We start from the raw sequence: 27717 nt of genomic DNA, 5'->3' as shown, positions 1-27717 counted from the left end.
TATAAAAGCAAAAAGAGTAATGCACCAAGAACTGAGACATCAGGTAAAAATACATAAGATATCTGAAAAGCTAAATACAGGAATAAATATCTGCAACTTTCTCTCCCCCCCCCCCCCCTCTTTTTTTTTGAAAGAAAGAGAAAAAAAAAAAAAAAAAAAAAAAAAAAAAAAAAAAAAAACAACAACAACAACAACAACAAAAACATGCTTGCATAGAGAAGAAGATAGTTTAGTCCAAGCATGTAAGATAAGAGCAAACCTGACATCAGGAAGAGAGGTTTGACTATACCAAGACAGAAAAGCAGTGACATGCTTTCTCTATCATCCCTAGAATATACCTACAGAAAATTCTCAAAGCAACCAAGAGAAAATCTAGAGATAGAAAAGGTAGTTTCTCAAACAGAATGCAAGACAAAAATAGGATATATAAGATATGACAATCAATGCAATGCAAACATACCTGGAATGCACTAGGATTTAGGAACCAAAATCCTAGGCATGGTGAGACTCCACCAATACTAGGTGAGTCCACTCCCCCTCAAGGGGTGAATGGTCTCATCCTTTCTGACCCAACCCTGGTGTACCCGTGGTAGATATGATTGGGTATTGCTCATACTGTCCATTCTCCTCAGCATCCCTTGTAACAAGCTCAGCAACCTTTCATAGGCATGGTTGCTATCGGGTTTTTGAGCCTTTTTCTTGTAGTACCTTGATGTGTTCTTCGAAACAGACCGCTATTGTTGCCACTTTTGCCATGGAACCTGATGTCCCGCCGAAGGAAGAGTACCTGATGTGGTCTTAGTAGGCAACTTCCTCTGAGCCTTCTTCTTCTGAGCTTGGAGCAGTGGAAATTTGGGTTGGATGTCACCGGTGATGCCGCAGTGATGACAGGTGGGCAGGCTTCTTTTGTTGGAATGCTGCTTGACTTTCTCTGCAGAAATATGGTTAGCATTTTTACAAACAATATTGCCCTTACCTTTTTTATGTCTCCTATGAGGAGGGACATATTTTGATGAGGAAGAATCGTTAACTTCACTTTTCCTCAAAGCATCCTGCTTAATCCAAGGCCTATGGGATTTCAACAAATAACAATTTGGCCTAATCTGTCCAATCTTCCCACAATTATGACACTTAGGAATAAACTTACCTTGTATTCCTTATTCCTTGGAGTTAGGCATCACATGATTAGTTAAGCAAGAATTATCTAAACAAGCTGTATCTTCTATCACATGCTTAATATCAATAGAATCTAATTCAGAATTAAAAGCATGTGAAGTAGAAGTACTTAAATTATTAACAATTAAATCAGGTTTGTTAGAAAATCTGTATGAATACAAAGCATGCTTTTCAAATTATTACTAGAGAATTTTTCCAAGAGATCATCTGATTCTTTTAATTTATTCTCTAGTGCATCAACATTATCAAAAAGCATGGTATTCTCAGATTTCAAAAAGTCAATCAAAACATGTGATTCAGATAATTGTAAAATCAAAGACTCTTTTTTTTTGCTTAATCTTCTTGAGTTCTTTATTGGATTTCTTAAAGAGTTTACCCATCAAAAGGGTATCTTTAGAGAAATCATAAAAATCATCTTCAGATAACTCAGGAAGATTTATGTCAGAAGAAGTCATGGATCACACTTAGGAAATAAATCCAAAAACAAGTGTACCCGCTTTGATACCAATTGAAAATAAATATTGACTTCTAACAACCAAGTGTGTGTGTTTGTGTGCAACAAAAATATCTTAAATGCAGAAAAAATAAAAGAGACAAGATATTTGTTGACAAAGTGGAAATTCTGTGAAGAGAAAAACCACTCTAGGGCAGCTAAACCCAGGAACTCCACTATCCAAAAAAAAAGCAAGTTACAAAGCACTCGTACTCACAAAACCTATTGCAGTAGTCATACCTTTAACTATAACACGAAGCCCATAGTAAACGCTTCCCAACCAAGTCTCCTACTTGAAGGGGTCTTTGATGGATTCCTTTACCTTAGGGCCGACCCCTAAGATAGACTTCACATGAACTGTTGAGCACACATCGGCAACGGCTAAAGAGCTAGCGGATCTTCGATTCTCCCTAAACACATTCTCTAAGCACTATGGAATTTGTTACAGAATTCATACAATTTACAAGCCTATAGCCCTCTATTTATAGGCTTACAGAAAACCTAAATCTGCTTAAATTCAAACTCTAGCTATCGAGCGTCCGAACAGAAGTTAGCTTCGTCCGAACAATTTTCTGTGACCGCCTTCCAGAATAGCGTAAATCTTTCCATAACAAGTGTACGTTTGGACAGGTTGGCTGAGCGTCTGGACGGTCTTCGCTATAAATCCTTTCCTTGTTCGAATGGAAGTCCAGAATATTTTGAAAAGCTGGACAGCGTCCAGATGTGTTGCCATGTCGTCTGGACGTCTTGTAGAAACTTCCCAAACAATGTCGACTGCTGAAATCCAATTCTGTGTAGAAATTGGAGAAGCTTGACCTAGCGTTCGAACGGTGTTGCTCTGATGTCCGGACATCTTCAACGTTGAATCTTCTAGACACTGCAAGGTGTCTGGATGCCTTCAAATGCCCGTCCGGACGATTGCACTGGAACCGGCTATTCTGACTTGAAAATTGCATGGAATCTTCATGGACATCTTCTTAGAAACTTGTGACCATACACATGGCATGAAATGAGACACTGTCCATATTACTTGAAATCTCTGAATAGAACCGATAATCTTGTTAAAAAGCAACCGTTACATAAAGTGTTTTTATCAACTAGAATGTTGCCAATATAAAATACTAACAAAAACTGTCATATTACTGCTTATGGTTATGTTTATATTCAATCTATGACTATGATTGGCTACTATAGATCATATATTGCGTATACATGTAATTATAAAGCTTTATCTGCATTATGTTGCATTTATTAAATAAATCAGCATTCATATTATTATGGGAAACAGCGGACTCACTTAGGTATTTTGTATTGTTGTTTTCTCTCTATATTATTTACTAATACAGGTTATAAAGAACAGGAGTATCAGGATTATCCAAACCTTTAGATGGATTCTAATATTAGTATTTGAGGTTAGACTGCCTCCTTTTTGCGAAGTACTATGGTGTAGTTAAGTAGTTTAATTAAACTCTAGTTATTTTGGCATGTATAATTATATGTGCCCTGTGTGGCACAACTGCTATCTTATGTATAATTATGCAGATACACTTTAAATATCTATTTTGAGGTATTTCAGTTAGATGCTCTGATGTGTTACTTAATCTCAAGTCTATATATATATATTCCGCTGCTAAATTACAACTCTAATGTGATTGTAATTTCATGTGAAAATAAAAAAAAAATTCACTTACGCCTTTTTATAAAAGGCGGGGCGTTACAAACTTTGGGCCCAAGTTTTAAAAATATCTTTTGCCACGTGTCATTGTACACTTTTGGTCGACTGAGCTTACATCTCCGTTAGCTGAGCTCCATTTTATAGAAACCTTAATTTCATTATTTTATGACTTATTTTCTTGGGAGACAAGCTTGTAGGCTCACAAAGATGTTTGTAGATGTAGGCATGCACGGGCTAAAAAGTTCATAGCTGAAAAGACTTCTCCTTCAAAACAGTGACAAGGAAAGACAACTCGAGCAAGTGTTTTTTTTTTTTTTTTCAAAAGAAAAACAGAACACCCAAACAAGCAAGGGTGTTTTGTTTTCTATTTTTAAAAATAGAAAACACATCTAAAAGAATATCAACAAACCATAGGTGTTCTTGAATTCGAAGCAAAATATTGCAAATTCCCCTATGCTTTTTTTTTTTTTTCTTTTTTTTTTTTTTTCTTTTTTTTTGTATTTTGCGTTTTAGACTTGAGTTTTCAATTTTGGTTAGTTTAACACAGAGTTTACAAATATTTTAATTTTAAAACTTCTAGCCATTTTTTTAAAAATAAATAACAAAATTAACAAGAAAATACTACTTTCTTATTAAAAATTAAATATAAATATAGAAGTATGGACGTCTATTGGTAGGTGGTAGCGAGCCACCCCCTTTCTGTTGGGAGTGGTTGCGAGCCACCCCCCCTCTGTTAGGGGTGGTTGCGAGCCACCCCTTTAGTTTAGTTAGGAATGATTGTAAGCTACCTCTCAATTGGGGGTCAACCATGACCTATGGCCAAACCCTCCCTTGTTGGGGGTGGTGACGAGGCGCCCCCTTTGATTTCTTTCTTAATTCTATTTTTAATTTTTTTAATGGAAAGGATGTAATCGTCTTTTTATGTTTTCTTTTTTCAATTATTTACTTGAGGAAAAAATTATTAGAGGTCTTAGATTTAAAATCCTTATAAAATCAAAATTTAAATTGACCAAATTGAAAACTCAAGTCTAAGATGTAAAATTCAAAAAACTATAAAGGGTTGTGGAAAATTTCCCCTAAATTTAAGTAGAAGGATGCATATAATGTCAGTTAACATGAATGAAAAAATATTTAGATTCCACCAAGTAAACTTTAGATTATATTGAAATTTTTACCTATTACCATTGTCTTAAGAAATAAAAATACAATTAAGTGAATTGATCTAAAAAAGAAGCTTTTTACCATAAATAAACAATTTTATAGGCTAAAAAAATTAAGAAAGAAAAAAGAAAGAAAGAAAGAAATCTTGTTGAAACATTAGGGATTGCCTGAAACAACTCTCCACGCCACATGAAGCGGAGGTCACTAGTTCGAATCTCCTCTTCCCCCTCTTGTTTGGACATGTCAAAAAAAAAAAAAAAAAGGTGGTGTTTCAAGAACAAGGTTGATAACACGGAGAACGACTAAAAATGTAGGGCCTCATTTGGGAATGCCATCTCTAATGTCTTCTTGTAACATCCCGCGACACATAAATTGACATAAAAATTTCTGCCCAGTATCAGTGACAACATAGTGGTTGTCGCTACATATTACTAAATTTTTCGTAGTATTAGCGACGACAAGAAAATGTCATCGCGATTTAAAGCTAGCTTTTGATGACCATTTTTTTTTTCTTTTCTAATTGTTTCATTGCTAAAGCTTGTTTTTCTTGTAGTGCATGATGTACTTGACTTCACTAGGCTTATTTATCATCTCTTGAAAGCAAACTGTCTATTTAAAACCACCGATTGTCATATTTAAATGATTTCATGCCTCAAAACTTGTTTTAGAAATGTATAGTAAATTTCAAACACTTATTCTTTAAGATGAAAGGGTTTCAAAATGAAATTAAACTTTATTTTTATGGAAAACTCTTTCATTCTTTTAAGTGTAAGGGTGGGCATTGGCTTCGACGGAATCAAAAAGACAACTTTTAGCTTCTACCTCTGTCGAAGTCAGAAATTCAGAATGGAGGTCGGCTCGAAAGCTTGAGATTGGGCTTGACTTTGTTGGCTTTTCTATGATCTAAAATAAAGAAGGTGGTGGTGAGGTGAAGGTGCGATGATGCGGTGCAGTGCATCGATGGTATGGTGAGACAAAAAGTGAAAAAACCAAAAAAAAAAAAAGAAGAACCCATTGATCTAAACAGTGGTGGTGTGTTGGGTTTCTTGGGTGTAGAGAGAGATGATAAGTGCTGAATATACATTCAAGTCCCTTAATTAACATTTGTTAATCTCTTAGTTTTGTTATCATTTAATATTTTGTATTGTTTTTATGTTTTCTTGCATTGTTTTAAGGATTTTGGAAGAAAAGCACTCAAAATCTATCAAGTTCCAGGCTTAGAACAAAGATTGCAGAAGTTAAAGCCGGCATATCTGTTTCTTTTGGAAAGATCCAACTCTAATCCAATTCTGAATTTGTTTGCTGCAGAAACGAGAAGTCGACAAAAATCTGTTATTTTTGGAAAGATTCCAAAATAATAAAGTCTCTATATTTTAACCATAACTTTTAGCTTAAGTATCGGATTATAATAAAATTAGAAGCGTTTGAAAGCTAATACAAAAGGAAATAAATATCTTTGAAATAGATTTTTCCTAATTCAGACATATACTATGCCAAAATTTCCCCGCAATATAAGACCAAAAATCTGGACGAATTTAGAATCATTGTCTTTCTTGGATTGTATTTTCAGTCTCCTACTTGGACTAGGAGACTGACTTTCAATTTTTTTTAGAATTTCTATGGCTTCTAGGGTTCTCTTAATCCTTATAAATAGGCTTCTAAACAAAGAAGAAACATAAAATCTTTAGGAATGATCAAATGCTACTTCAAGAAGGGTTTTCTTTAGTTTTTCTCTTTTTTCCTTGTTATTTTCTTATGAGGATGATTTTCATCCGAATTATGTGTAAATAATACTTTATTTAGGGCTTGATTGAAGCCCTAATCATGTCTCTTTAAGGTTTCAATTTGCCTTGCTACAATTCATATATTAATGCTTAATTTGATTATTTCAAGTTTTATTGAATTCCTCACATGTATGTGTTTGATTATCATATGCTTGTGGTATGGATATGTTATTTAGGTAAATTTGGATGACCGGGTCCTAGGCCTAATAGAGTAATGAAAGAACCCCATTAGAGGTTCGAGTAATGAAAGAACCCCATCAGAGGTTCTTGGATTAATCAACATGGAAAACTAGAGTAGATGTCATGCTCTAGGCTTCATTGTTTGTCGATCTCCATAATTTTAAGCTTTCTTAAAGAACAACTTAGTAGATGCCATGCTAAATCCTCTAAGAAAGAAAAGAATTAGAGTAGATGACATGCCTAATTCGTTGCTTAAGGAGATAATAGCCTAAGGAGTAGATGCCATACCTTTAAGTTGGCAAACATTGAATATCATGTTATGATTCTAGCATTGTGCATATTGTGATTCTTAATTGTGTATGATTAGCGGTGGATATCAAAGCCCTACCCTTTCTTCTTATTATTTCAATTCAACATTTAATCTCATCTCATTCAAGATATTTATTTAGGAAATTCTCTTTAATCATAATTTATACCAATCCTTGTGAGAATGATCTCGTACTTGCTTTCTATACTATCATTTTGATCTTGTGCACTTGCGAGTAAAACGTACATTTATTTAGATAGATATATGTACAACTAGAGACAACAAAGATGATGAATACGGTGTTCTGGTCATTTTCTTTGGAATGTAGAGAAGCATGAGACAGGAAAGAGAACCTGAAAAGGATGAGCACGGTGGTGCAATTGTTTTTACGGCATGCGTAGATGATAGGTAGAGACAAAAGAAGATGATGATGACTGTTGGTACATTTCCAGTCTGATGACTTGTCGTCTCGGACATGGCTCTCTCTGCCACCTACAAGACAAAAAGATTAAACACAAAAGCTTGTCGGGTGTGCCGACAAGGTCTCATTCTGATGCCTAAGTCAGATTCTTGCAAAAAAAATACGAGGAATGTGAAAGCACAGGAAAATCAGAGAGAGTTTATACCTCGGGTAGTAGCCTATTTATAGGCATGAAGTTTTAGTACACTGGGATGGTTCTGATTAGAATTCAATTAGGAATCTAATCCTAGATCATGTGGGATGAGAACTTATCCCTTGGGTAGTCCTGTTCGACCAGGACTACTCTTTAGCGGATTTCAAACAGATCTCTTATCCCATACCATGTGGGATAAGAGGTAATCGCTGAGGATCTGGGATTGAGACCTTTCATCACCTTTCCAAAGATTATGGATCAGATCTTCCCCATAAATCCCTGCTGTAATATCGGGATAAGAATCCCAACATATTCCATCCCAATCACCTCATGGTAGTCCCGAGAAATCCGGTCTCGAGACCATCTGGATATGGGCATTCCGTATGGATTCTTCTCATGTTTTCGGGAAAGTGATGTCCCGAGACTTATCGATTGTATTTATCCCCGGTCCAGGTAACCGAGGGATATTCATAAGATTCTCTAAGTAAGGAGCATCCGGGGTGTCCTCTATCTAAGGTCCCTCTCGGCCCGAATTGAGGCATTTATGACTGACCGGATCTTCATGGGCCTCAGGCTAAATATGACTCTTTGATGGGCTTGAAGAACCGGATGGACCCACATGCTTGGTCGTGGGCTTGTATGGGCTTTGGGAATAATAATTTTCCCAACAGTTACCTTCCAAATTCTCTTATTTGAAAAATCTCGTTTAAGAGAATTTAATCAGTGCAATCGTTTCAGATTTCTTCCTCAAGCCATGTTGTCTGACGCAGCCGCCCTTTTCAGTAGTCATGATGATTTATCCTTGTATCTCGGATCCAGACTTCTAAAGCTGTCACATTGATGGTTGTTAGTAATTTGTGTTGGCTACATTCTAGATGACAAAATCACTTTATGTAATGGTTGCAATTTAAACAGGATGATCGGTTTCTATTAAGAGTCTTCATCTAATTTGGACAGTGGTCATTTCAAGTCATGTGACTAATCACAAGTTTTTAGAAGATGTCCATGAAGATTCCAGGCAGTTTCCAAGTCAAAACAACCAGTTCCCGTGCAACCGTCCGAATAGGCCTTTGAAGGCGTCCGGACGCCCCGCAGTGTCTAGAAGCTGCAGCGTTGAAGACGTCCGGACGTCAAAGCAACACCATCCGGACGATAGGTCAAGCTTCTCCAATTTCTTCACAAAGTTGGATTTCAGTCGACACTATTTGGAAAGTCTCTGCAAGACGTCAATACGAAGTGGCAACACGTCCGGTCGCTGTCCAACATTTTAGAATATTTTGGACTTCCTTTTCGAGCGAGGAAATGAGTTATAGAGAAGACCATCCGGACGCTCGGCCAAGCCGTTCAAACGGGGACCTGCTATGGAAAGAATTGCGCTATTTTGGAAGGCGATCGCAGAAGACCATCCTGATGAGGCTAACTTTCGTTTGGACGCTCGATAGCCAGAGTTTGAATTTGAGCAGATTTAAGTTTTCTATAAGCCTATAAATAGAGGGTTGTAGGCTTGTAATTTGTATGAATTCTGTATTGAATTCCATAGTACTTAGAAAGGGTGTTTATGGAGAATTGAAGATCCGCTAGCTCTCTAGCCGTTGCCGGTGTGTGCTCAGCAGTTCGTGTGAAGTCTATCTTAGGGGTCGACTCTAAGGTAAAGGAATCCATCAAAGACCCCTTTAAGTAGGAGACTTAGTTGGGAAGCGTTCACGATGGGCTTCGTGTTATAGTTAAAGGTATGACTACTGCACTGAGTTTTGTGAGTATGAGTGCTTTGTAACTTGTTTTGTTTTTGAATAGTGGAGTTCCTGGGTTTGGCTGCCCTGGAGTGGTTTCTCTCTTCATAAAATTTCCACTTCGTCAACAAATATCTTGTCTTTTTTAAATTTCGCATTTAAGATACTTTGTTGCATACAAACACACACTTGTATGTGTGTACGTTGGCGGCTAGGGCCTTGATGATGACCCTTCGATTCTCAAGCTCGCCCTAGCAGCTGGCGTCTTGATGGCAACCGTATCCCTTAGATTCTCGGATACACTCTGGCAGCTGGCGCATTGACGGTGACTTTTCTATCAATTCATCTTCAAACTTTCATTTTCTCATTCTCACCTTTGCAATCCTCTCCCTCTCACTCTCTTGCTCTCTCACTTATCTCCACTCCCTTTCTTCTCAAGCTTTCCAAACCCTTCCCTTTCGAAGATGTCTTCTTCACACTCTAAGTCTGCAAGTTCTTCCAGGGACAGTGGTCATTCTGAGCCTCAAGTGGGAGGAGAAACTTAACACACCGGCGAAGCACCCCAAATTCCTGGGGCTCGCGTTTTGAGGCAAGGACAATAGCAAAGGGATGAGTACATGCTTTGGTACTACTTCGACAAAACTATCAATGGTGGGGAGATTTGCCTCTTTGAAATGATGTTTTTAGCTGGAATTTGCCTTCCTTTTCCGGACGTAGCTCATGAACTACTGTTGTTCCTCAATGTAGGCCCGAGCTAGATCATGTCGAATAGGTGGAGGTATATAATCGCCTCATACATCTTGTGGCCAACCGTGCTCGAGGGACAACAGATGAAAATTCCAAAGTTCTTCAACATCTATCGTCCAACTGCCTATCGTGATGGGACGATAGCTTTTCAGGTTCACCATAACCCCTTCTTCATTTGGCCGCTTGGCAGTTACTCCAACAACAAATTTTGGTTCCAAGAATTTTTCTACGTCTCGAGGGGAGTGGTAGTGTCCTTCTACCAAGATGCTTCCTGAGGACCAGAGAATACCTCAGGAGTGAAGGCCTCTCGAAAACGATTGGAGAGAACCTCCTGAGCTTACTCAAGTTGAGAAAGCTAGAGTTGCAGAGATGATCACCTCCCCTCGGCCCCCGATGAATATAAAAAAGATCAATTTTGACAAAATCATTACTGATGCCAATATGAGGGAACATTTCAGGTATTGAATACCCAAGGGAAAGGTCATCTTGGATCAAAGGGGAAGTCTAAGAAAAAGTCTCGGAAAGGTAAATCTGAGACTGTTCAATCGGGAGGCCCTCTTGAGAGAGTCTCAAGAAATAAGGCTACTCAACCTTTTGCGACTACAACTCAACCGAGACGTGCAGCTATGTCGAAGGCAAAGAAAAAAGCTACCATGCCACCGAGAGAGGTGGTGCCTGAAGTTTAGACCACGGCTGTTCCTGGGGCCGTGGAAGTGCCCACCTCAACAGCAAACCCAATAGGGGAGACGACGCAACCAACATAAGTTTTCGCTCCAATCCGGAGCCTGGATAGAGGGGTTGTCCCCACTCGTCAGGAAGTGCCAACTCCCAGTGGGGGCTTTGCTATGGAAAACGAAGAAGCTGAGGAGTCAATCCCCTCCTCGAAATTTGATGAGTGACGCCATTTGGGTCGATCACGAAGACGTTGGCTCTTGCAGAGTCAAAACATGTGTTGGCAAGAAAAGCAAGGCTTCCGACAAGGGCAAGGGGAAGGCCAATGAACCTTCGAGGATGCCCAAACCTATCTCGGATATGAACTGATACCTATTCGGTCTCATCGGGGATAACGAGGCCGTGTCAGGTCATCCGAGATACGTTCTTCTGACAAAACTTGTATCAATGATTGATGCCTCCGGTAGGGGTCCTACGGAGGCCAAACCGCCCACTAATTTTTAAAACGTTTCAAAGGACTTCGGGGTTGAGGAGATGAATCACAATCATTATAGGGGAAGCAAAGTTGGTCTTGAAGACCCAGATCGTGCTTGCCAAACAAACTCTCCCCCTTCGAGCCCGGTTGCAGCATTTGGGGACTTGAGTCCAGAATTTCCCTCCCCTCAAATGACGAAGGGCTGAGATCTCCTCCACCTCCAGTGACTCAGTCGGGCTCTCTTCCGCTTTCCCGAGCTCCCACTCGAGCCGAGGATCATCCGTTCGTTTTCTCATCTTCATTGCAAAACATGCAGTCTTCAAATCGACCCAATTCTTCTGAAGTGGGTCCCTCCAGTTCTACCTCGATGACTATCGAGGTGGAACCTTATGGGAGAAATTAAGGTCCTCATTACGTCTCTGAGGGACGTTCTGCTTGGATGCCCTTTCGAGGCCATTACCGCAATTGTTCCTGAAGATTTTGTTCAGGATGTTGGGAGGAGTACTCTCGAGAGATTAGCCAACCCAATAGTCCTCCACCAGTTCTTGGTATGATTGGTTCCTTCTCTTTCTTTATAAATTCTTTTACTAATCTTCTTCTTAATGTTTCAGTTCATAGTCAAGTTGGCCGCCTTGTACCGGAACTTCCAGAGTCATATGAGTACTTATCCTCAGGAAATGGCTGAGATGCGTACCAAAATCCGAAGTCTCGACTACGAGGTCTCTTAGTTGAAAGGACTGGAAGGCAGCGAGAGGTACTGGAGGATCGAGTTTTTGAGGCTGAAACTCTAACGTAGAGGAAGCCAAGGATAACCTGGCCTCAGAGCTCGGCTCATTTCAGGCTAGTAGGGCAATGCTAGAAGCAAAGCTAAAAACTGCCAACACTGTGAAGGAGAAAGCTGAGGCAGATTAGAAGATTGCAACCAAGCTGCAGAAGGGTGTCGAGAGCCGGTATAAAAAATTTTGAAAGAAGTATCATCATTATAAGGCCGAGGCAGCGCGATACTTGAAGCAGCTTTTGCTAGTGCCATGGCTTCATGATCAAGGTTGGGCTTGTGGTTTCAACTGGGGTTTTGACAACTTAAGGACATTAGTTCTCAATCCTCATCGTTTCAACTTCCGTCCTGAAACTGTGAGTCCCACCTTGTTGAACATTTCGGATGAGGTGATCAACGAGCTTGAACAGATGGGAGTGGAGCAATTCCTGGATGTTTCGGACTAGAGCGAGTTCGTTGCCAGCCCCAGGGAGGTCTATCTCTCTCCTCTGCTCTCGAGTTCCAAGACCCCATCCGATATAGCTACCAAGGGTAATGGGGCTGAAGACTTGTTAATTTTTTGAATTTTTGTACTCGTGTAAACGAAATTTTCTTTAATCAAAATTTTCTTTGTCTTCATACCTCCCTTGATTAAAACTTAATTTAATCAATCAAAATTATGCTTTCTTCGGAGATAGAGTTTATGAGCTACCCCCAATAACTTAGACAAATAATGATTTTTGTCACGATTATTTCCGAGGGAAGGGTGCTGAACTTTACAATTCATGTTCCAAGCTACCCCCAATAACTTAGACAAATATTCATTTTTGTCTCGATTATTTTCAAGGGAAAGGAGCTGAACTTAGCAATTCGTGTTCCGAACTACCCCCAGTAACTTGGACAAATAATCGTTTTTGTCTCGGTTATTTTAGAGGGAAAGGAGCTGAACTTAACAATTCGTGTTTCGAGCTACCCCCCAATGACTTAGACAAATAATCATGTTTGTCTCCGTTATTTCCAAGGGAAAGGTGCTTACCATAACATATTATCAGATGGAAATCCTAAAGTAATATAACATGTAAACAAATTAACGAGTATATTTGGAATACATGTAAATCATAGATAATATCTCTTCAGATTCTCGGCATTCCATGCTCTCGGCAATGGCTTGCCATTGACGGTTTCCAGATGGTAAGCTCATTTTCTATGACACCTAACCACCTAGTAAGGTCCCTCCCACTTAGGTGCAAACTTTCCTTCTATTGGGTCTTTTGTCGCTAAGCTCACTTTCCTTAAAACCCAATCTCCAATTTTGAAATTTCTTGGGTTCACTTTTTTGTTGAAGTTTGCTTGTTACTGGTAGGTCGTCTTCGTGACTTGCGTTTCCTCTCTCTTTTCACAACAAGTCTAAGTGCAAGATGATTCCTTCATCATTTAGTCTCGGATTGTAGTGGGATACCCTGAAGCTCGGAGATCCCACCTCAACCGGAATCATCTCCTCAGTCCTAAAAGTTAAGGAGAAAGGGGTTTCTCCTGTCAGGGTCCTAGTTGTCATTTGGTAAGGCCATAACACTTCCGGGATGAAGTCCACCCAAGCGCCTTTCTTTTGGTTGAGCTTTTTCTTCAAAGTCCTTAATAAGGTCTTTTTGGTTGCTTCCACCTGCCCATTCGCTTGAGGATGTATGGGAGTCGAGTGGTAATTCCTAATGTGGAGCTCTACACAACTTTCAGAATGGTCCACAGTCAAATTGTTTGGCGTTGTCAGTGACGAATGCTTGAGGTATTCCGTATCGGCATACTCCACTTTTGCTTTTGCATCTCGAATCCGGAATAGGGACATCCGGTCTCTGGTCGGCATGTACCTTTTTCTCTTTGTATGGCCGTGCCTAAGGGCATATCAATTGAAGTAGTAGTTTGAGCATTAGAAGGAACCCGTGTAGAAGTGGGACCTTGGGGATACAAAGAAGAACATAGTCAGTAGTGAGACCTTAATGGCCTAGTACGACCAGGCAGATGCAGAATCATGGTCTTCCTCCCGAGATTGGCCATTCATGAGCCTTCCTTTCTTTATAAGATCAGGCCTAGCCATCCCATATCTAACGGCGTACCTATTGCTTTGGTGTCATTTTTCCTTTTTCGGGGCCTCACTTGTAGGGTATCTGCTCTTTGCTCGGTTCGTCCACCCAGAGCTACTCGTTGCGCTATCACTCCGTTCACTCCTTCCACTCCAAGCTACACTTGTTGAGCAAGATGCAAGACTGATTTTCGAAGGAAATTCGTTATATTTTCAGTAGTAATAGTGGCCAAGGCTTCTGCTTCTACCCATTTGATGAAATAGTCCACTGCAACCACTAGGAATTTTTTGTTCCCCTTTCTAGGGGGCATTAGACCGACTATATCGACACCCCACTTGGCAAAAGGCCATGGTGAAGAGATGGGACTGAGGTTCTTTGGGGGATTCTTCATGACTCTGGCAAATCTCTAGCACTTGTCACTGTGCTTTACTAGCTTGGTCACATCTTTACTCATTGTAGGCCAATAATAGCCGGCTCAGACTGCTTTGTGTGCTAACATCCGACTTGCAGAATGGTTTCCATATACTCCGTGTATCTCTTTTAGGACATACTTGGCCTCGGATCTCGGGAGACATTTAAGAAGAGTTAAGGTGTACCCTCTTCGATACAATGTTTCTTTGATCATCGTCGACCTAGTTGATTGCATTTTTACCTTTTGGGATTGTGCTTTATTTTCGAGCAGCAATCCTTTTTTCAATTATTGAACGACATCTGTGGCCCATTCTGGGTCACTTCCTTCTTCATCTATTTCCATCATGCTTTTCGTTTGGGTGATTGAGGGCTTGGCTATAATTTATACTTCTTGTGTCGAGGCTTGACTTTCGTGGTCTGTTTTGGATCCCAATCGCACCAATGCATAAGCTCGTTGTTATCCTTCCAGGGAATCTTAGTAAGCACTACTCTGTCAAAGTAGGACTTACATTCTTGTACCTTGCTTAGATATTTGATCGTCTTGTCACCTTGAGCGTCAAACACTCCCTGGATATGGCCTACCACCACATGGGAATCGCTTCTGACTTCCACATTTGTAGCCCCCATTTCCTGGGCTATGTATAGCCCGACAAGGATGGCCTAGTATTCTGCTTTATTGTTAGTAGTTATGAAAGCCAATTTGATTAAGTATGAAATTCCTCACCTTCCAGGATGGTGAGTATGATGCCCGCGTTGCTTCTTTCATTTTCCGAGGATCCATCTACATAAGCCACCCAAGTGTCTTCTTTGGGGATTTCTTCACTCTCGGGAATGTTGCAAAATTCCACTAGAAAGTCTGCTAATGTTTGGCTTTCAATTGATGTTATGGGGTGAAATTCAATGTCGAACTCGGCGAGCTCTATTGCCCAATTCACGAGTCTTCTTGAGAGGTTTGGTTTTTCCAGTACTTTCTTCATGGGGTATCGGTTAGCACCCGTATGCCATGAGCTTGAAAATAGGGTCTCAGCTTCTTAGCCTATACCACTAGGGCGAAAGCCGATTTTTCTATTCAGGAATACCTTTCCTTAGCTCCATGAAGCGCTTTGCTAGTGAACTAGACCAGTTTTTAATCCCCCTGATCTTCTCTTATTAGTGCCGAGCTTACCACCGAGGGAGATACAACCAAATAAAGGTAGAGTATCTCTCCCTCGGTTGGTTTGCTCAAGAGTGGTAGGTTGCTCAAATATTCCTTCAATTTGTTGAAGGCTTCTTCACATTGATTGCTCCAAACAAATGCCTTTCTTAAGATTTAAAAGAAAGGGAGACACTTGTCGGTAGACTGGGAGATAAATCGATTGAGGGCTGCTATCCTCCCGATCAATTGCTGCACCTGTTTGGTAGTTTTAGGCGGTTGCATCTCTAGAACCGCTTTCACCTTCTCGGTATTGACTTCTATTCCTCTCTGTGAAAACATAAATCCCAAGAACTTGCCTGATCAAACCCTAAAAGCACACTTAGTAGGATTTAACTTCATATTGTAACGTCTCAATGTACTAAATGTTTCTTCCAAATTTGCTACATGACCGGTTGCTTGTATGCTCTTCACCAGCATATCATCCACGTAAACTTCTACATTTCTTCCTATTTGATCTTAGAACATTTTGTTTGACAATCTTTGATATTTGGCCTCGGAATTCTTCAAGCCGAACGACATCGTCTTGTAGCAATATAATCCCCGGTAGGTGATGAAGGATGTTATCTCCTGATCCCCTTCATGCATCTGCATTGGGTTGTATCCCGAGAAGGCATTCATGAAGCTAACGAGTTCATGTCCCGAGGTTGAATCTACTAAGAAATCCATCCGGGCAGCGGAAAGCTGTCTTTTGGGCATGCCTTGTTTAGGTCAGTGAAATCTACACACATCCGCCATTTACCATTGGACTTCTTTACTAGCACAACGTTGGCCAAACATTGGGGTTAGTCTACTTCCTTGATGAATCCGACCAGTAGTAGTTTTTTTACCTCTTCAGTGATTGCTTGGTTTTGTTCCGGGACGAAACTTCTTCTTCTTCTTCTTTGCTTTACCGGTTGGTTGCTTGGGTCCACATTCAACCTGTGGACCATCACCGAAGGGTCTATCCCCGGTATATCTTTGTGGCTCCACCCAAACACATCGTTGTTGCGTCAGACGAAGGCCACCAACTCTTCTTTAATTCTTTGGGAGAGCTGTGATCCTACTCGTATTTTCTTCTTTGAATCTCTAATCTCAAATTCCTCTAGATCTTCAACCGTCTCCCCCATGTGTGATTGTTACTTTGGGTCCTCCTTACTCTTCTCCCCGAGACTAACCTTCTTGGGGAGTCTTTTCAGGGTCGTGTTGTAACATTGTTGTTCCGCCCATTGATCCCCTTTCACTTCCCCGACCTCTTCCTCAGTAGGGAACTTCATGCTCAAATGTGGTGTTGGCGTCACAGCTTTCAGCTTATTCAGTGTTGTTCTTCCAAATATGGCATTGTAAGCCGACGGTCTATCCACCAACAAGAATTTCACCATTATAGTCCGTTGTTTCGAGGATATCCCGGAACTAACCAGAAGTTTGATGGAACCGACCGGTAATACCTCCTCTTCCGAAAAACCCAAAATGGGCTATCGAGCAGGGGCGAACTTCTACCGGTTGATCCTCATGTGCTTGAAAGCTGACTATTATAGGATATCAGCTGAGCTTCTATTATCAATCAAAATTCGATGAATTTTGTGGTTGGAAATAGCTAACGTGACAACCAAAGTGTTAGTTTGTGTTTGGCTACATTTAGTTGGACAAAATCACTTCTATGTAATGATGCTTTTTATCAGTGATTCAGTTATTTTCAAAGTCTTCATTTCAGAGCTATGTTTCTAAAAGTTTATGCACAGATTCCAAGTAAGAGCAATTGGATCCCTTGCATCAGTCCGGACGACGTGATATTCCGTCCGGACGCTCAACTGTCAAAGGATCATCAGCCCGGATGACGAGAACTTTCCCTCCGGACCTTCCTCTACATCAAGAAGCTTCAAACTGTCTTAGGTTGCATCCGTTCGGACGTCTCAGCAACATGACTGGACGCCTTTCAGTGTTCGACAAGGAAAATGATTTTGTTACAGATATGGGAAGATAGATACAACCATCCGAACGATGTGTTCTCGTCCGGACGCTATCCTTGATAAGGCAAGTCGTGCATACAAAGTTCAACCGTCTAGACGTCAGTCTCCATGGTCCGGATGCTCAAGCCTTAATATGAAAATTGCGTGCAACTAAAGTACAACCAGTTCGGACGCTAGTGCAACACCGTCCGGATGCAGCTCTATTCGGGAAAGAATTTCAAGCATATTTGGAAAACCGATTGCACAGTTGTCCGTCCGGACGTAGACGCGATTTAGGTTTCTGTGGCCTATAAATAGAGACCTCTAGGCATGTATTTTGTAAGAATTCGGTAGTGAATTTCATAGTGCTTAGAGAGTTTATTTTAGAAGTTATTGTGCTGATCCGCTCACTCTCAAGCCGTTGCTGTGCTGAATTGAAGTCTATATTAAGGGTTGGCCCTAAGGTAAAGGATTTCATTGAAGACGCCTTCAAATAGGTGACTTGGTTGGGAGACGTTCGTGTTGAATTATAGGTCAAAGTTCAAGGTACGACCACTGTATAAGGGTGTGTGAGTGCTACTGCTTTGCAACTAGCTTTGTCTTCTGAATAATGGATATCTTGGGTTTGGCTGCCCCGGAGTGATTTTTCTCTTAATTGAGTTTTCACTTCGTTAACAAAATATCTATCTCTTTAATTTTCACATTGTGATATTTTCTTGCACACTATTGTACACACTTGGTAAATTAGAACTCATCTTTAATTTTCACAAAGCATCGGTATGAGGGAGGGACACCCTCGCATAATCTTCATCAGAGAACCTTATAACTATGGTTTCCTTTCTCCGTGACTTAGAAGGCCTTTCCGTAGGATAGACCTCGAAGTCCTTTCCACAGGCTTTCCGAGCTAAGCTAGACTCTCCCCCTCCAGTAATTCACCAGGTATAGTGTTGATTTCCGCAAGGACATCCTGACCTCTATCCCGTCCTTGGCTTATACTCCTTTCTCATCTGTCCCGTTCATCTTCTCAGGGATTACACGTTTGAGTCCTTGTTTCTTAGGGTATGTGATCTCAGTCCCGATCTTCTCTAGGCTGATGGGTCAAAGCTGGATTGTGCTGATTCCTCTGCTTAGTGAGTAATTGGACAAGCTTACCATTCTCGATGAGTTTTTCAATTAGAACCCTCAAGGCTATGCAACCTTCGGTGTTGTGGCCATTGGCTTCATGGAAAGCACAATACCGCTCATTGGTTCTGGCTGGTGGCTTCCCGAATATCTTTGGGGGCTTGACATATTCGGGATCCTTCTTCACCTCCATGAGGACCTCGGTTATTGGGGCATTAAGAGGAGTGAAATTATACTCTCTAAAACTTTTGGATGGTTTAAAGTTAGCGGGATTTTCTTCCCGGTGAACCTTCTTCTTCTTCTTGGGTATCTCGGGAGTTAATAACCGAGATGGATTAGAACAAAGAATAGCTCAGAGTGTCTCCTCTTGGATTATGAACTCTTCAGCTTTGTCCATAAACTCTTGAAGGCTATTTAGTGTTTTTCGAGCCAGTTCTACCATTATGGGCCCGTCTGCCCTAATTCCGCGGTACAAAGCCACAAAGATGGATTCTTTATAGGGACTCTCTACAATTAGCTTTTCCTGATTGAATCTCATGATGTATTTTTCAACAACTCATCAAGGCCCTAAGTTAAGGGCATCAAATATCCTGTAGGCTTTCTCTGTATCCGCCCTGGTATGAACTATGTCTGGAACGTCTTTCCAAGCGCATCAAATTCGTTGATGGACTTCGGAGGAAGCGTCCTGAACCAATCTTGGGCATTGCCCGACAAAGTAAGTGGGAAGGCTTAACATGCTATCTCCATCGGTGAACAGTGGAGATTCAGGTGGGATCGATAATTCTCCAATTGTTCGATCGGATCTTCGAGTCCAGTAAAAGTTGTAATGTATGGGACCTTGACCATTTCAGGGAGACGAAGCCCGACCGCCTGATCGATAAACGGTGATGCTGTTTTTTGCAAGAGATTATCCACCAAGGAAGTCTTGCCTTTATCCCTCTGGTGAATCTCCTCGAACATGAGATTACACCTCTTTTACAGCTTGTCCACCACATCTCTTAGGTTTTTATTTCTTTTCCTTTCGGCGAAAAACCTTCTCGGGATCAACTTCTCGGTAATTGTCCTCATCACTTGCTTCCATTCAGTGATGATCAGGATATTCATCCTCTTCTCGTCGCCCGTCACTATGGCTACTATGCCCTTCTTATTCTCCTTTGGGAATACCCTCGCGAACAATTGTAGTTGTTTGTGATTCTTCCGAGATGCGGCTTATCAAAGCATCATTTTGCCTAGTTAAGGTCTCCATGCTTTTTGACATCTGCGCAATTCGCTCATTCAAGCGAGATATGGTTGCTTAGGGATCGTCTGAAGTTGTCGCATCGTCTTGGACATTTCTAACTAAGCGTCTTCTGATCGTGTAGTCACCATTGTGAATTTCTTTTGCGAGAAACGATATGTCATTCCCACAGATGGGGCCATACTATTAATATAGTTTTCGGTCTGATGACATGTCGTCTCAAACTGGGCTCTCTCCGCCACCTACAAGACCAAAAAGATTAAACACATGAGTTTGTCGGGTGTGCTGACGGGGTCTCACTCCGAGACCTAAGTCAGATCTTGCAGACAAAACTCGAAGAATGTGAGAGCACAGGAAAATTAGAGAGAGTTTATACCTGGGGTAGGGGCCTATTTATAGGTATATGGTTTTGGTATACTAGAATGCTTTGATTAGAATTCAATTAGGACTCTAATCCTAGATCGTGTGGGATTAGAACTTATCCCTTAGGGTGTTCGGCCAGGACTACTCTTTAGCCGAGTTCAAACAGATCTCTTATCCCATATCGTGTGGGATACGAGGTAATCTAGGAGGATTTGAGATTGGAACCTTTCGGCGTCTTTCCAGGGATTATGGATTAGATCTTCCCCAAAAATCCCTGCTATAATATCAGTATAAGAATCCTAGGATATTCCATCACAATCACCTCGTGGTAGTCCAGAGAAATCTAGTTCCAGGACCATCAGGATATGGGCATTCCGTATGGATTCTTCTTGTGTTCCCGGGACAGTGATGTCCCGAGACTTATCAGCTGTATTTATCTCCAATCCTGATAACTAAGTGTTATTCATAAGATTCTCTAAGTAAGGAGCATCTAGGGTGTCCTCTATCCGAGGTCCCTCTCAGCCTGAGCCAAGACATTTATGATTGACCGGATTTTCATGGGCCTCTGACGAAATATGACTCCTTGTTGGGCTTGATGGACCTGATGGACTTGCAGACTCGGTCGTGAGCTTGTTTGGGATTTGAAAATAATAATTTTTCTAACAATAAGGCTGGGGTTGCGATGGTGCAGTGGTGTGGTGGATGCGAAGAGGGATATGAGAAGGGAAAGCAATCTGGGACACTAGCCGGCAGAGACGGAGGGAGGCCATGCTCCCCCACCACTTTCCTTGAAAAAAAAAATTTCTTAGGTTAAAAAAAAAAAAAAATCTTAAAAAAAAATATATATATATATATATATAAGCTAAAAAACTAAAAATTTAGCCTATTGGCCCCTACCAATAATTTTTTTTTACCACTGGCCCCTGCCCATAAGAACTTCTAGCTCCGTCCCTACTAGCCGGGTACTACGGTCCAATCAGAACAAATGACACAAAGGAAAGGAATGAAAGGGATTTTAGGGTTTTTACGGTGATGCTAATGAATATATGCATAGATGACTTCAAAACAACATTGTTTTACATTAAAAAATCTATGATTAAAATATTTAAAACCCAAAATGACGCAATTTTGTAATTATTTTTGAAAATATTAAAAAGTGGCAGCTCGGGTCAGAAATGTCGAAATATAAAACCTGCTCCGACATCGAGTCCAACTTTTGTCGGAAACATTAAACAGCCCAACCTTGCGTCTACCTGCCATCGAAAGCCGATCCGCGTGGCTCGAAACCGTGTCAGTGGTCGGAAATGCGACAATCTGCATGCACACCCCTATCACACTAATAAGTGTCACCAATTACTAAGAAAATTCACTTTTTCACGACTATCAACTAGCTCATTATTTTTCTGATCATCTTGACAAATACGAGGTGTCCTAGCATAAGGGAAATAAAGAACATTAAAAAAAAAAAAAAAAAAAAAGATACACCAGAAAATTAAATGTCAGTCCAAGGATCGATCCAGCAGGCAAAATCTAGGGGCAAAAAAAATAAAAAATATATATACATATTTATTGCATGAAGCAGCAAGAGATCTCTCTCCCCATCTGTACATATATGCAAATGTCCTCTTGGTATATACCACCACCACCACCTCAAATCCAAAATGTACACACACATATACAGGAATTAATACAAATTAAGTTTGTATACCAAACAACTAAACATAACATTCATGAATCTTTTAAATCAACTTAGCTATATCAAAGAGTTTCAATGTCATACACAATACACAACCTTATCATGAGTCCAACCCTTAAGCTTTTTGTAAGAACTCTTTGCCGATCGTTTTTATGAGAGTATACCCTATACTAATTAACTTTCTTCTTCCTCTCGAATAAGTTTCCTATGATCAATGGACTAGAAGATCATAATAGAAAGTGAAATTCCCATTTCCTTTTTCTTGGCCCTATTAAGTCATTTAACTGGTTATAGTTACCTGAAATATGCAAGTTCTTCAGGCCACAAAATCCGGCAACAATTGGGCAGCAAACCGCTTTCTGCTTCGCATGTCGATGTTCCCATAGCCAGTGTTAGAATGAGATGACTGTGGGTTATTAATGACACAAAAATCTGTGTCGCTGTTCCCCATTTCAAGCCTTCTTCCGGCCATTTGAATATTCTGTGACGGCGAGAGGTAGGTTTGCTGGGTTCCTGATACAGAGAGGTTGTTTTCGCAGTGAGGAAGGCCAAGAGTGAGGGAAACGCCATTTCCTTGAAATCTTGGCGCCAATTCCTCCGGATTAAACCTTCCAAAATCTCCGAACTGGTATGTTCCAAATCCACCACCATGATCATGACTACTTGTTGTGTCACTAATAAACGAATAGCCATCCTTCCTTTGCCTTTCTTTTACAAATTTTGCGCTGATCATTGCTTCACTTGCCTCGTCGGATTTCATGTCCATATCCATCGACAGGATATTGTTTGGAGAGTTTTGCATTTCCGTGCTTCTCGGTTGCTTGGGGCTTCTTTGCATGTCCGACAACCCTACTACGTTAAAGCCTGTCTGGGGTTGAACGGATCCGACCATGTGGGATGTTGATGATGACACTGAAGAGTTTGAGATTCCGGTCGGAGAAACATTTTGGTGGGTGAATTTTTCTTGTTTTGATTGACGAGCACTTGATGTTGACTCCGACTGATCCTTATTAGACTCTCTTTTGTTGTTGTCCTGAGAACCATTTTGGTCTTGTTCCTTGATTTCTTCTGAGTACATTTCTTCAACCATTGGCTTCCACAGCCTAACCCGAGCATTTATGAACCAATTAGACACCTGCATTAATTACACAACTTCTTAGTACTTACATTTGCATACTTAGGGAGTTTGAGAAGGTGAAAACTTGCTCTAGAATGCAACATATATTCATATATATACCTGGCTTCGAGTTAGCCCAGTTTGTTTCGCAAGCATAATCTTATCTCCATCCTTGGGATAGCTGCAAACTCAAGTAGAAGTATTTATATATAATGAAACGAAAGGTTAATTAATTGTAACACTTTTTGGTTAAGAATTGTTGTTTAGGATCTAAAGAGTAGAAAGAGAACATAATAAAATAATCCAATCACACATCATAGATTTAATGTGATTTGACTAAACAAGTCTGCATTTATAGGTAAAGATAATAAAGAGGAAATTCACTTTTAAGAGGTGGATAAGTACAAAAAGTAGTAGGAAAAAAACCACTCAGAATTCAGAGTTTCAATACACTCAAATTCCATAAGCCGTGCATGCGGCACAATACGCACGAGAAAAAAGAAATGGGAGAGTCCCATAGCTTCAGTTTTCTCTTACAAGTGTTGTGCCGCACCTCTTAGGGAATTTAGAGAAGATTTTTGCCTTTTGTGTAAGGGTAAGATTTGAGTGTATTGAAATGAGTTTCGAGTAGCTTTCTCCCTACTAGTTATTCTTTGTATTCCATCTTTTGGTAGTCAATTTCCTCTTACCCGTAGAGGTAGGCTTGTTAAACCTAACCACGTTAAATCTGTGTTATTTTTAATATGCTCTTTTATGCTTCTTTACGATCCTAAGATGATATATGGATCGAAGCTTACGGGTGTAGGAAGTGGTCAAAGAGCCAAGCACGTAGAACGGAGACAGCTCGTTCAGGCAATCCTCTCTGGGGTCTCCAGGCATTGTGTTGCAACATTCCTAGTTGTTGCAGCGCCCGCTGTTGTCGTAGCTGTTGATCGACGTACTTCAGCCTTGAACCCTCAACCTTTGCTCCTAAGTAATCCTCTTCACCCAAGCTCTTGCTTGTGCCTTTTATTTGTGAACAAATTGCATCCTTGAGACATCGGAATTGCTTTGAGATCGTCTGTAAAGCAAGGGCCGTGTAAGATCTTGCTGAACCCAAACCTGCCGCCTGCTCAAATGAAGATACCACAATCTGCATTTGGTGGTGGTACTCTCTGTATCTTTGCTCCACCTTCACGTAATTCAAAACAAATAAACAATTAAAACTGCTAGAATTAATATAAGAAAAATATATTATATTTTTCGTATATTTTTTATATACGGGTTAATTGTATATTATATTTGTATTAATTTACTCTATACCTTATAAATATGGATATTTGTATTATAGACAAATCAAATTAACGAGACACAATATAGCCCTAATCAAGAGTTATTTGAAGTGGTGGACGTAAGTGTCTAATACTGAACTTCCCGTAATTTTTTTGTGTTTTTTTCTCTATCTTTTCTTGATCTGCTATTAGTCTGCTTATTCTCCATATTTTATAACAGAAACCAACAGAGAAAAAGAGAAAGAGAAAAGCCTCGATCGCTATCTATGAATTCCTGTGAAATTATTAGTCCTCTTAATTTATCTTTTCCCTTATCCATTGCGAATTTAATTTAAATAATTACTCAGTTGGGGACTTCTGAATTAACTAGCTTGAAAATGACCTGAATGGCCCAAAACCAGAAATTTATCACATTAAGGAAATCAACAAACACTGTTGCAGAATGAAAAATTCTCCCCCTCTTTTTTTTTTTTTTTTTTGGATGAATGAATTCTTTTACACCAACCAAGCAAAGATTACAACACTCCAGCAGACAGGCCTGCTGAAACACAAGATGCCAACATAAGCAGCTCACAAACAACATCCACAAACATTCATATATATACATAGGAAAACCAAAATTCAAACATCAAACACAATTAGAGTGATGAAATTTGGATACACGTACAGAGAAAAGAATATCTACCTCGTCAAGCATACTGACAAGCTTTGCCTTCTTCATCTGAAGTTCCTGCCTTTGCGCAGTGGTGAGCTCAGTTGCTTGCCTAGTACTACTTTCCCCTGGAAAATCTCCAATCATACCCTTTGATTCTTTATTCATCTTCATCTTCTCTATGGTCCCCTCCACTTTGATTCCCTTTCCAACATTTACTACTTCGTCAAGAACTTCCTGCGCAGCCTTCAAGTACTTGGACCCCAGAAGAACACTTTGCATACCGGAAATTCCATTAGACACCGCCGACGCCGAAGACGGAGAATTTCCGGACACCCGCAAGTCTTCGCCGCCGCTTGTTGATGACAGCCCCGCAACGTGAGCATGTCCTACAACATCATGAGACGACAGGCTGAGCGACAACCCCTGCTGACTTGGCCCCCGAAAACCCATATGCGACATCCCGACATCTGGGCCACCACCGGCGCTGCTCGCCGCCGCCACAGAAGCTGTGTGATCCACCGGACCCCATAAGTTATAGTGAACACGAGAGCCCGCCATGCCATGGAGGGCCGAAATTTCTTGTGTGGCAAGCAATGATGCACGGTTGGGATCATCAGAACTGTTTGCGGGAATCAGTGGGATTCCAACGAAGTGTTGGTTCTGCGGTGGCGCGTGAGGAAGGCTTCCGTGGTTGAGCGCGTTGCCGGCGGGGTTGAGGAGCAGCATGTTGGCCGCAGGATGTTGGTGTTGGGTGTCAGAGTAGGGTACGTAGTTGGGATTCATGAGGTATAGTGTCTGAAGCCCATCAGCGGCGGCTTGGATTTCTGAACTCACATGAAAGTACGTCCCCATGGATTTCGATAGAAAGAAAAAAGCTGCAAATATTTTTCAGTCACCGTACGGACATACCCAATCAATTTTGAGAGAATCTTTCTTCAAAGTATGATGACTTTAGCCCATTCTGATGCTCAATAATTCATACTGATGGATGTACGGATCCTGCAAAGAGGAAAAGCTGATGAGGGATCCATGAAGTACCCTAAAGATTGCAAATATTTCAACAACACCCATCAAGGAAAAACTTGAAAATCTGATACGAAACATTACTTATCTTATATTATCTTTGGAAGAAGAGAGAAAGAAGATGTAACTATGGTGTTTATATAGACAGAGAATAGAGAGGAGAGAGTGAGAGAGAGAGAGAGAGGGGGAGAGAGAGAGAGGCATTAGTTTAGGGAATTAGATGATTTAGACTGGCACAGAGCCCATCAAAGATCATCAGCAAAAGAAATTAATAAAATATAAAAAATGAAAAGAAACCCATCAAGGATGCTTCAGAAACATACACAGGCGCTGACTGACTGGCAACCAATTATTGCTAAAACAAGCACACGAGAAGCAGAAACATCTAACTGTCGATCATGGGAGGAAGATTCTCTTTAGGCTTTTCGGAGTTTCTCATGTCAGAGTACTAAATCTCTGCAACTCTCCTACAGATGAAAATGATAGTACCAATAAATAAAAGACAAAGGGTTTAAAGAGTACTCTCACAAAAAAAAAAAAAAAAAAAAAAAAAAAAAAAAAATTACCACAATTTAATTTCTTTGGAAAAAAAGAGAAAAAGAAAAAGAAATCATCATAATATGTTCAATTACTTTCTGGAAAGAAAGACTGGGAAAAAGAAAAAAAGAAAAACAAGGCATCTTAATAGTTTTGTCCTTGTTTACCATCTCCTATTTGTTTCATCTCTCACTGTTTTTTGATAGGTGTCTGAAATGGAGATATATATAAAAAAAAAAAAAATAAAAAAAAAAAAACAAGAAAAACTGGGGGGATCCCTTTCAAATCATTTGATGCAAGCACGTTTGATGTAAAACTATAAAATAAATAGAACACAAGAGAGAAAGAGAGAGAGAGAGAGAGATGTACAAAAGAAACAGCTGATGAGGAACGAGGAAACGTCGACTTCCACCGGCCAAGGCACAATAGTGGTGTAAGAAGGAGTGAGGCCTTGGGGAAGTCTCTTGGCTTTTGAAACTTTAAAATATCTTTCTGCCCTTTATTTACTTTTTCTTTACAATTTATTTATTATATTATCTTTCTTTATCGTATTTTTTGTGGTTGGCCGCAGGAGTTGGAAGATAATGAAGCAATTGATGAATACTAAGGGCTACACTCCAACGAACCACGTACACACACACACACAACTGTTTTTTTAGCTGAAAATATGATAACCCTCTATCTACTATATATACTTTTCAAAAATTGAAGTAGTACATAGAGAGTTATGGTAATGGTACTATCAATTTTCAGTTCTTTTTTTTTTAATGCATGTTGTGTTGTAAACCGATTAATCTGTTGCAGGTTGGTCTATCGGTCCATGAATATTGTTGTGAATTTAGATTCTAAAAATTATTTATTCGAATGGTCAATAGTTCAGACAAATAATTATAAGTGAATTTTTATAGAATTTATCTGTCTGAATAAGTATTTGAATAACACAATTTTTCTTTTAAGCATGTGGGTTTGAAGGAAAGTCCTCTTACAATTATTATCTATCCGAATTATTAACGATCAAAGACAAATAATTATTAGACATCTCAATATGAGCATCGTACTTTTTAATGAAAAATTGCCTTCACCTTTTTAAAAAAAAGAAGTTCACGAAGAAAAAAAAGGAAAAGAGAAAGAACTAAATCACCTTTTGAACCGTCACCAGCCAAATTAGCAAATATAAGTTTTTTTTTTTTTTTTTTTAATTTTTTTTTTAGGTACAACAGATCTTCTCTTCGTACAGAGAAAAGGAAACACCAAATGTTGACTAGGTTATCATTAACTTAAGGATTTGTGCTATGGTGCCTCAACTCCTTCGCCCTCTATTA

General features: G+C 40.1%; 1 protein-coding gene across 10 annotated transcripts; it reads right to left on the bottom strand.

Moving 5' to 3' along the window:
- Positions 1-1777: 1777 nt before the first annotated feature.
- On the bottom strand, positions 1778-26888 carry LOC133877129 (BEL1-like homeodomain protein 1). 10 transcript variants are annotated; one of them, XR_009901659.1, is made up of 8 exons: positions 26425-26444; positions 26182-26325; positions 24866-25834; positions 23707-24080; positions 23030-23090; positions 22091-22927; positions 7130-7268; positions 1778-2708 (listed from the first exon to the last, which is right to left on the bottom strand). XR_009901659.1 is itself a non-coding variant. In XM_062315376.1 (7 exons), the coding sequence occupies exons 3-6, from the start codon at positions 25685-25687 to the stop codon at positions 22109-22111; spliced, it is 2076 nt and encodes a 691-aa protein (XP_062171360.1). In that variant the 5' UTR covers positions 25688-25834; positions 26182-26325; positions 26425-26444; the 3' UTR covers positions 1778-2708; positions 22091-22108. The 10 variants fall into 10 exon arrangements, 8 of the variants coding, with proteins under 8 accessions (XP_062171360.1, XP_062171359.1, XP_062171358.1 ...); XR_009901660.1 differs by lacking the exon at positions 1778-2708 and adding an exon at positions 5603-5807; XM_062315376.1 differs by lacking the exon at positions 7130-7268.
- Between the last annotated feature and the right edge of the window lie 829 nt (positions 26889-27717).

This window comes from Alnus glutinosa, chromosome 9 (assembly GCF_958979055.1).
Source record: "Alnus glutinosa chromosome 9, dhAlnGlut1.1, whole genome shotgun sequence".
Classification (NCBI taxonomy): Eukaryota; Viridiplantae; Streptophyta; class Magnoliopsida; order Fagales; family Betulaceae; genus Alnus; species Alnus glutinosa.
This window is presented reverse-complemented; position numbering and strand designations above follow the sequence as displayed.